Source organism: Lynx canadensis, chromosome B3, assembly GCF_007474595.2.
Source record: "Lynx canadensis isolate LIC74 chromosome B3, mLynCan4.pri.v2, whole genome shotgun sequence".
Classification (NCBI taxonomy): domain Eukaryota; kingdom Metazoa; phylum Chordata; class Mammalia; order Carnivora; family Felidae; genus Lynx; species Lynx canadensis.
The window spans coordinates 102,619,218-102,629,577 of NC_044308.2; the positions used below are offsets into that span (position 1 = coordinate 102,619,218).

General features: G+C 40.8%; 1 protein-coding gene across 1 annotated transcript in view; it reads right to left on the reverse strand.

The window, feature by feature from the left end:
- Positions 1-9,655, reverse strand: part of ATG14 (autophagy related 14) — a 39,553-nt gene extending 29,898 nt beyond the window's left edge. The window contains exon 1 of the mRNA XM_030319171.2: positions 9,433-9,655. Within this exon, the coding sequence (XP_030175031.1) occupies positions 9,433-9,653 (221 nt within the window). The 5' untranslated portion in view covers positions 9,654-9,655. The remainder of the gene's footprint in view (positions 1-9,432) is intronic.
- Between the last annotated feature and the right edge of the window lie 705 nt (positions 9,656-10,360).

The following is a 10,360-nucleotide window of genomic DNA, read 5'->3' on the forward strand; positions in this document are numbered from 1 at the left end:
ACACTCATCCGTTCTCTGCATTCTCCATCACACCACTGATAGAAAGATAAAAAAAATCCACTCCACAATTTTGTGCTCTCTCAATCTGGTTTCCAAGAGGTAGAAAGATTCATACAATCATCACACTCAACTAGATTTAAGGATACATGTTTTACCAAAGAAGGGGGGAAGAAGGAAATGTTTTATGTACTGCCTTTCAAGGAGGGCTGATCACGTAAAATATCTGGTCTTTTTCCAGGTCAGAACATACACACTAATTTCAATCTTTAACAAACACACAGAATCTCACTGAGTGGACATCCTATAGTTTATTTATATGAACTCCTACTGATTAACATGGGCATCATTTCTGAATTTTCACTCTTTATCAGTAATGTTATAAGTGAATATCCTAGTGCACAAATCTTTAAAAGCTTTTATTTCTCAGAAATTCCTATAAATAAAATAAACTGCTGGGTCAAATACTTACATGCTAAATTCTGGCAGTTGGCTTTAAATTTCCTCGCAATCATTTCATATAATTTACAACCCCACCAACAGGGAGTAACAGAACCTGTTTTATCTCACTCTCTCCAAAGACTGCACATTTCTTTTTAGTCTTTACTAAATTAATCGGCCTCCTACCCCTTCCCCCAAAGATAGTTCATAATTCATTTATTTGTCTTTCTTTATTTCACTATTAGAAATGTTGGAATGCCTTTTCCTTATTGACTACTTACTTCTCTTTTATTGTTCCCCTATGTCTTTTGTTCATTTTTCTAATAGCTTTTTTAAGGGCTATTAGGGAAATTAGCCATTTTTCTTTCCAACATCATGACATTATTTTTTCTCAATTTGCTTTCTGCCTACTTATGTTTCTGCTTTAGAGAACTTTCCAAACTTTTACACAGATACATTTAGCAATTATTTTGATGTCGAATGACTCTAGTTTTGTGTTGTTTTCTGAAAGGAGTCTGCCAGTGAACCTGTACCAAGCACCAGGGCTTTTACAACACTATTTGTTATATTTTCTCTCCCAATTTAAAAATACCTTGTATATTATTTACCAAATTCCTCCAAAACTTAAGAGTTGTTTTTTTCCCTAAAAAAGCACTTCCTTAAAAGGACTTCGTCTCCTAAATTCTTCCATACTTTTGCAACTATGATCTTTTTCCCCCATTAACAAAGTACTCCCTTAAACTGACTTTCAAACAGTCCCCCTGCAACAGAGAGTGATGAGAATTAGGAGCCCGTGGTCACACAGCACCCGGGTGGTACCAGAGTTGGCACATGGCCCAGTTTGGGGCATTACGCCTGTCTGGGCTAACCTGGGGATGGGTTAGAGCCGGCCCTGCGAAGGGAAGGAAGGCATTAAAAGCAAAGGAGATGTTGCTGTTTCACAAGGCAAAGAGCTACTTTATCCGCACCAATGCATCTCAACACAGCAGGTAGGATAACAGGGTTAGGAGTGTGCTGCTGCTGAGGCATCAGTCAAGAGTGTGAGCCCCGTCACTCCACACTGTTCCAGGGCCACAGACCATCATGGGTGATTGAGTGGATCTATTCACAGGCTGGACTATTCACACAAACCTGCTTCATACCACGAGAAAACAGCACCAGGGCGTGTACTCTATCAGGGATCCATATTATTCATTCTATTAATTCTAGGTGATAACATCCTCATAACACCCGTAACTTAGAGTACTATGTCCTAAGCATATCCTTTCCTACAATAACTCTAATCCCTCCATCTGCCTGCCCAGTGCTTACCCTCATCCTAGAGATGTTTATGCCTAAGAATATGGCAACAGAAAAGTCTGAGAAATACTAATGAATTTTGAGAAAGGCAAATAATAAAACCTTTCAAATATGGAGTTGAGAGACTTAAAAAATATTAAACCCTTTGAACCAGCTATTGCAGTTCAAAGAAATAGATGAGAGATGAGATGAATATTTATGTTTGAAGGCACCAATCACAAAATCAGTCATAACAGCAAAAACTGGACACAATGTTAATGTTCAATAGGAGAATGATTTATTAAATGATACTATACTGCCATGCAGGACACTGTAACATTTCTGAGGACAAGACATAAGCATGTGTTTTAGGAGATGTTGGGGGGGGGGGGGAAGGCACAACACACTATGTACACATGGTATGATTCCAAATGAAAAAATGTATTGTGCACACACACACACACAAGGCTGGAAGGAGATACAACAAATTATTAACAGAGATGTGGGAATACAGATAAAGTGTTTCCTTCTTTAGGTATTTCTGTACTTTATAAGTTTTCTACAATAATCACATGTACATCTATAATCAGAAAAAAAAAAGATGCTAATCAAAATTTCTCATGCTCCTTCTTAGAGGATCACATACACCATAAAAATATATACATAATCCCCTAAAAGTACCTAAATTCTTAGGTCTCCTGAGACAGATTATAGTCCTTGGGTTCCTTAAATCTAAAAAGGGAAATGAGCATGAATAGCTTTTAGGTCACTGGTGGGGAAGACTCCCCATCTCTGATTTGGACATTAGGTTTGTTACAAGAATTAATAATTTCTGGCTTCCCAGGCAAAAGTGAGAGAGCACAGCCTGTGCCTGGGAAAGAGAACACAGCAATCTCCCTTATACAAGTAGAGATTGTTGAAGAATTAAATACTTCTTCAATTAAAATACTAACCAGTAAGAATTACTAGTCACCAAATTTTTTTCCTTAAATTCTTCAGGCATACAAGGGTATGATGTTTACTGACAAATGTAATATGAAAAAACAAAACAAAACAAAACAAGATGTGGTCCAGATCAGGACGATTCTTTTATGTTAGAATATGAGAAAATACAGTAAAAATATACTCCGCTAGCAGGAATGAAGGCTAAGTCATTAAAAGAAAATAGAAACGAAACCACTGTTTAGTTTACTCACTTGTAAAATGGGAATAAAGCTTACCCTACTTGGTTGCAAGGATTAAATAAGATAAATGCGAACATAAGGTACAACTTATTAGTGTGTAATACATGTTAGTTTCCCTTTTCTTCACTGCAATGAGTGATTTTGTACTTAATCTTACTAATGTATTAAAATAAACTACATATATAACAATATAGTTCAGATCTGGAAGTGAGTTTAAGAATTAGCATAGCCCAGGAGTAAGATACAAATACTCTGAATTGCCTCATGTTGAAAATAGGTTAATAACTCATGGGTCTGCGGTAGGGAACAAACGAGATTATGTGAAAGCCTTTTATAAATTCTAAAAGGCATAACGAAAGAGCAGCCACTGACACTGACAGAAAACAGAAGTTGTATTTTCTCAGCAGACCCACAGACGTTGGCACAAATACAATTAATAAGCTGCATGGGATGGGAGTTGAGACCCTTTCTGAAGGACATAAACAGCAGTAAGGTTGATAAACTCTTATCTAAAGATGGAGTGTTTAGCCACCCATAGAGCTTTTGTTCTGCTAAGAAGGTATACAAACGTGGGTGCAGAAATGAATTCTCAAGACAGTAGATTTTTTTTTTTAAGTTTATTTATTTATTTAGAGGGAGAGAGCGAGCATGCACGTGTGAATGAGGGAGGAGCAGAGAGAGAGGAGAAAGAGAATCCCAAGCAGGCTCCATGCTGCCAGTGCAGAGCCCAACATGGGTTTCAATTTCACAACCATGAGATCATGACCTGAGAGAAACCAAGAGTCGGACACTTAACTGACTGAGCCACCCAGATGCCCCCTTCGAGACAGATTTTTTTTAATGTTTATTTATTTTTGAGAGAACACAAGTAGGGGAGGGGGCAGAGAGAGGGGGACAGAGGATCCAAAGCAGGCTTTGCACTGACAAGAGAGAGCCCAATGCAGGGCTCAAACTCACAAACCTTGAGATCATGACCTGAGCTGAAGTCGGCTGCTCAACCAACTGAGCCACCTACGTGCCCCAAGACAGTACATTCTTATAGGCTACAATGATTGACAACCAAAAAGATCCTGGAGAGAGAACAGAAATATCTAAAGAATAATTTTTTTGATGTTGGGTGTGTCTTCCCCCTTGAAATTTTCAGTAACATCTAGGATTTTCTGCTCATCTTTTATCCCACCACTCTTTTTAGCACCCCTATTTGTTTCCTGGTAAAAGCATAACATATATTCTTAAAACTCATCAATGACGATAATGCCACATCATTCCTGAAAACCTACTTATAAAAGCAATAGCCATATGCTTATAAATGTCTTTTTTGATCCAAGTTAAGATAACTGGTTCCTAAACCTACAGGCAGATTTTCTGGAGTGCTATGTTGTCTGTTGTACTCAGATTATGTTTCCCGTCCCATTCCTACACCTATCATAACCTGGTAACCAATTTCTTTCCAGTCTTGAGCGGAAAGATTATTTAACTTGTCAGTTATCTATTGGGTAACAGTATTATGTTTGCTGTCAAATAATGTACACCAGAAAATTATGTTCCCATAAAAAGCCCCATAATTTAAAAATGTTCACCAGTACAAGATCCAAAGAAGATTGTGTTGAGAGTACTGCTTAATATCATTTCTCTTCATCTCTTAAAGAAGCACACAAGCTGGGACGCCTGGGTGGCTCAGTTGGTGAAGCATCCGACTCTTGATTTCGGCTCAGGTCATGATCTCACAGTTTGTGGGACTGAACCCTGTGTCAAGATCTGTGCTGACAGTATGGAGCCTGCTCGGATTCTCTCTCTCTCTCTCTCTCTCTCTCTCTCTCTCTCTCTGCCCCTCCCTCCCTCACTCACTCTCTCTTTCAGAATAAATAAACTTAAAACAAACAAACAAAAAAAGCAGTGCACAAGGTAAAAGGCAGATGAAAATCAGAGAAAAAAGTGGATATTGTTTTAGGAATGGGACCAAGGTGGGGGGTGAGGAAAGGATAGCATTGGTGAGGATACCAAGATTTTAAGTCTTCCCACTGAACATTAACAGAAAAAGAATCATTCAGATATTTTTCAATCAATCTACCCGCCAAACTCATTTAGTCCACAGAGTTATACAAAGACACATGCTCCCTTCTTAGGAGTCAAAGGAACTAATTGTGGTGAGGTAGATTGTTCATTAATATCTAATTTTCTTTGAACTGCACAATTAAAACCTTTACAATTAGCTAGTCTATTAACAAAAACTGAAAAAACACATTTACAAGAATTTTGATATGCATCGTAATGTTCAAGATCTACGTACGCACAGCTAATTTGGCTAATTTGCTGAAAAGAATCAGAGGTTAAACAAGTGTTTTTAAACTGTGCTGTAAGTGTCCATATTTTATTTCCAAGTGTTTCCCCACAGTTGGTGAGGGGCTTTTCATAAAGTAAAGGGGAAAAAAGTCTGAAGGCAAAGAAGACAAAAATGTTTTATAATACTGAAGACAGTGAAATATCTCACAATCAAGCTATGACCTGCACAATTGAAGGCTTATTAGTAGTAAGTGTAAATCCTTGAGAGCAAGAGACCTTTCTCCTCTGTAACTTGCCAGGATATTTCATGGAGATAGCTGTATCCATTGAGAGCTCATTGAGAATGATTTGATTATTAGGACACTGGTCCTGGGTCTTAAAAGGTTCTTGCATCGTACTAGATACAGGGCACTGTTCTGGGAACAAAGGAAAACAAAACAAAACAAAACAAAACAGTCCACTTGTTAAGGAGCGCACAGTTGGGAAAAGGGAGAGATGGTGGGAGAAGCGAAGCTAGCTACGCAGACCACTGTGGCAGTCCTGTTATCACTGAGCCCTAAAATGCCGTTTTTTATTAAAAAAAAAAATGCCTTTTTTATCTCTAAATTTTGAATGGTTCTGGTATTTCTGCTTAGTCAGAAAAAGAAACCCACTATTACACACTCCTCTTCTGAAAACTCACTTTAATTTTCAGATTTAGCAAAAAATTTCTATCTCCATTTTTAAAGTGGTATTACCTTTACCATTCTCTCAACAGTATGCCTACTATGTACTACCCACTGCTGCTCCACAAAGCACTGGTGATCCGACTGAACAAAACCAGAATTCATGCCTTCATGGAACTACATTCTGGATGGAGATATCGTCCTCAAATAAACAACATTTTGTATCATGCTCAGCACCATGAAAGAACTGCATACTGCAACAGAAAAGAATGGGGAGAGACGGAAGTGCAAAACTACCTCAGTAAAGGACAGGGAAGGCCTTGCTGAGGAAGTGACGTTTTTAAGTAGGGACATGAAAGACAAAGTGGCAATCAAGAGGAAAAGTGTTCAGGCACAAGGAGCAGTAAGGGAAAAGGCCCAGTGGTGGAAAAAGTTTCATGTGTTTGAGGATTTGAGAGAAGGTCCCTGACTATGGAGAAGTATGAAGGAGCACGGCAGAAGTTTCTTTCCTGAGTGCTTAATTGAGTGCTTAATATATGCTAGACATCACGCTAAGTACTTTAATGCTCCCCCTTACATGAGCACTACCAAACTTATGAAGTTAGGGTCCCCTCCCCCTTTTCAAAATGAAATAAACAAGCATAGGAGATATTAAGAAACTTGTTCAAAATCACGCAGCAAGTGGTAGAGTGTGGATTCGATTCAATGCAGCATGAATCCAAAGCCCACACTTTAACTCAAACTTACAGCCAAAGTTAGAAGATAAACAGTAGACAAATCAAGTGGAGCTTCAAATGCCACATTAAGGGGCTTAAATTTTATTTTAAATGCAGTGGAAAGTTGGGGCGCCTGGGTGGCGCAGTCGGTTAAGCGTCTGACTTCAGCTCAGGTCACGATCTCACGGTCCATGAGTTCGAGTCCCACGTCAGGCTCTGGGCTGATGGCTCGGAGCCTGGAGCCTGTTTCCGATTCTGTGTCTCCCTCTCACTCTGCCCCTCCCCCGTTCATGCTCTGTCTCTCTCTGTCCCAAAAATAAAAATAAACATTGAAAAAAAAAATTAAATGCAGTGGAAAGCCACTGAGAAGTTTAAACAAAACTGTGACATTATCTGATTTACATTTCTACTGTGGCTGCTGTGTGGAGGAGTTGTATGTGTAAACGAAAGGAAATCAATAAGCAGTTGGGAGAGAAATGATGGCTGTCTGGACTAGAAGTAAACCAATTCAGGATCTATCTTGGAGCAGATAAAATTAGCCTTGCCAATGATTTGGATACATGGAATAAGAAAAAAGGGAAAGTCTCAACTCCTAAGCTTCTGGATTTAGTAACAAATGGATCATGATGGATAATCATGAAATGGTTTAGGATCAGACTAAGTTTAGGAAAAAGGGATAGTCATTCAATCATTCGACAAATCTTTATTAAGCTTCTATTATGTGAAACAGACTACAAAACTGGTAAAGTTTCATCTTCACAGAGCTTCTATCACTGGGGTGGGGGTGGGGCAAGGCAGACAAATTAATATATAAACCATAAGATAGTGCTAAGTGCTAAAGAAAACAACAAAGCGGGTTAAGTGGAAAAAGAGGTTACTATTTTAATTAAATGGTTAGAGTTTCTCCAGTGTATGAGCAGAGCCCTAAAGGAAACAAAGGAAGCAGGCTGAAGATTTCTTGGAGAAAAGAGTTCCTGACAGTTTGAGTAAGACTGCAATAGCTCCGAGACAGGAGTGTTCTTGGTATGTTTGAGGACTGGCAACGTCAGGGTGGTATAGCAGGTGAGGTAAGTCAAAAATAGGAGATCAGAGAAGAAGAGACAGCATGGAAGTTTTGTTAAGGACTTTGCCTTTTTTTTTTTTTTTAATACTTTGGGTAAAACAGGAAACCCTTCCAAGATTGAAGATTTGAAGAATGGAAGAGAAATGTTACTCCAGCCGCAATACGTTCGAAATTACACTATGAGGGAGCAAGGGTGGAAGCAGAAACTCAAGAGTCAATAATCCTCTGGCAGATCAGACCAGGAGCTAGTGAAAGGGTCAGTTTTAGACAGGTTTTTAAGAACAAATAGGATTTGTTGATGGGATTAGATATGGTGGCTTTGAGAGAAGTCAAGAAAGGCTGGCAGGGTTTTTTGACCTGTATCAAAAAAGAATGAGATGACCATTTACTGGGTTGGGATGAGAATGGGAGGAAGAACAGATTTATCATGGAAAACCATGAGTTCAGTCTGCCATATTAACATGGAGATACTTATTACAAATTTAGAGACAGATGTTGAGTAGGCAGCTGTTTACTGGATTTCAGAGAGGTCTGGATTGGAGACACAAGTCTGGCAGTCTTTAGCATTCATGAGAATGTATCTGGGAAAAAGTATAGACAGAGAAGAGAGTCCACAACTGAAGCCCTGATAAACTCCATCAGTTAGACATTTCCGTTGCATGCCTAGTAGTCTTATAAGAAAGCAACTGATTTCATTTTTAAAGCTATCACTTATTACACCAGCAGTTTCTAAAGTCATCAAGTGCATCAATGAGACACAGCAATGAACTAAAAAGATACACAAATCTCAAAAGAGAAACTCCATTTATGATCAGAGAAATACTAGGAACTCAAAATATTTCCAAATATAGAGGTGGTACAATCCAGTGGTTAGGTGCACAATATATGGGTTCATGCTGCCTGGATTTTAATTGCTTCTTATGCTCATTATCTGTGTGACCAAGACAAGGCACTTACTGTGCAGCTTCCTCAAGAGTAAGTTGGAGGTAATAACATATTGGGCTGTTGCAAATGAATTAATACCCGAACTTTCACGCTCAAAAAGCTCTTACTATCAATGACACTAAATCACTGAAACAAACGTTGAGACCCTGCAGTTAATCAGACTAATTTTTCAATTATCTTAACCAGGGACTTGTAGCTCTGTGTTTAGATTTCAAAACAAGGCCAAAACATGTTCCTAAATTCAATTCTCTTAACTAAGGGCTTGTGGCTCCCAGTCTGGATTTTTACAGAAGCCAAAACACATTGCCAAAAGCCTTAGCATCCTTGGAGGCATAGGGGGAAAGGGAGCAACTAGCTAGTCCTAATCATACATCAGAGTAAGCGTGTCTCATAACAAGGTCCAGCTGTGACACAGGGTATCACGGCCCCGAATCCTTCTTAACCAGTTATCTGATTCTCTTCTGGTGTCTCCTCTAGAGAATGAATGTGCTTTAGAACACAAAGGTTAAACCAAGCTTTTGAATGGAAGTGCAGCAAAGTGCCGAAAATGCAACTCTATGGGAGCAATAGGGGAAGACTTATCCAGAGTCACCATCTATTCCTTTATCTTTTGTACCCAGGAGCACCGTGGGGTCTCTTCTCCCGCGGGTTACGGGGAAACCGCGACCTTCCTCATCTGGTCCCCACCCCCCGACCCTGACCCCTGGGAGCAAAGCGCCGGCGCAGAGCAGCTACCCACCCTCCCCATTCCCCTCCTCTCTCCGGGCCCCGGACGCGGGCCCCAGGCTCAAACCTCACTATTCGCCGAGCGGGAGGAGACACTCGGGAAAGAAACAATAGAGCCGGAGCGGCTGCCGTACCTCTCCCGGTCGCGGCCGTCGAAGTAGACGAAATCGCCGTTCTGGACGCACTTGGCGCAGGTCAGCCGCCGGCGGGTGGTGTTGCACAGCGGACAACGCTCGACCGCCACGTACAGCCCCTCCGCGTCGTCCACGGAGTCCACCAGGTCCCGGGCGAGCGGCCGGGGCCCGCAGCCAGGAGCCTCCAGCGACCGGGCTCCCTTCCCACTGGGAGACGCCATGATGGCCTGAGAGCGGAGCCAGTCACGTGGGATTTTGTTTTCAACCAGGTGCATCCTGGGCGAGGAGGAGGGGCCTGGGGTGGTGCCGAGAGGGCGGGCGGGATCCCCGCGAGCCCCTCGCCCAGCCTCTCAGAGCTGTCTGCCAGGCCCGCTGGCGGGAGGCGCTGTTACTTTTCCTTACGGCTTGAGGGGCAGCGCGCCCCCAGCGGGGAGAATTGTGTTAGAGGGTCGGGTCAGCCAAACAAAATGTCATCATCCGCTTTATCGTTCCAGGGCTACAAGTTAACGCCACAAACTTGTGCAAGAAATAGTAACACAATGCCCTAGGGATTTGGGGAAAACGGGCTGGGAACAAAATCAGAGAATTTCTTTAATTCGCTATGGATGCTTTTAAATTTGGTTAAAACTACAGCAAACAAAGTTGGGCGAGGAGTCTGGGTTTTGGAAAGAGGTTGTATTTCGGCTCACTCACCTCCTCTATAGCTTTGTGATTTGGTCTGTACTCGTGTTCTTATCTGTTAAATGGAGATAGTGAACACTACCTACCAAACGTTGGGAGGATTAAAAATACGTTTAACAGTAATCTGTTAGCAATCTGACAGTACTTTACTGATAATAGCGAACCAGTGGAATCAATCCAAAGAAATCAAAGTTATCTTTCTGAAAACTGAATTTTAAATTAATGTCCAACATTCTTCTACTCTGGG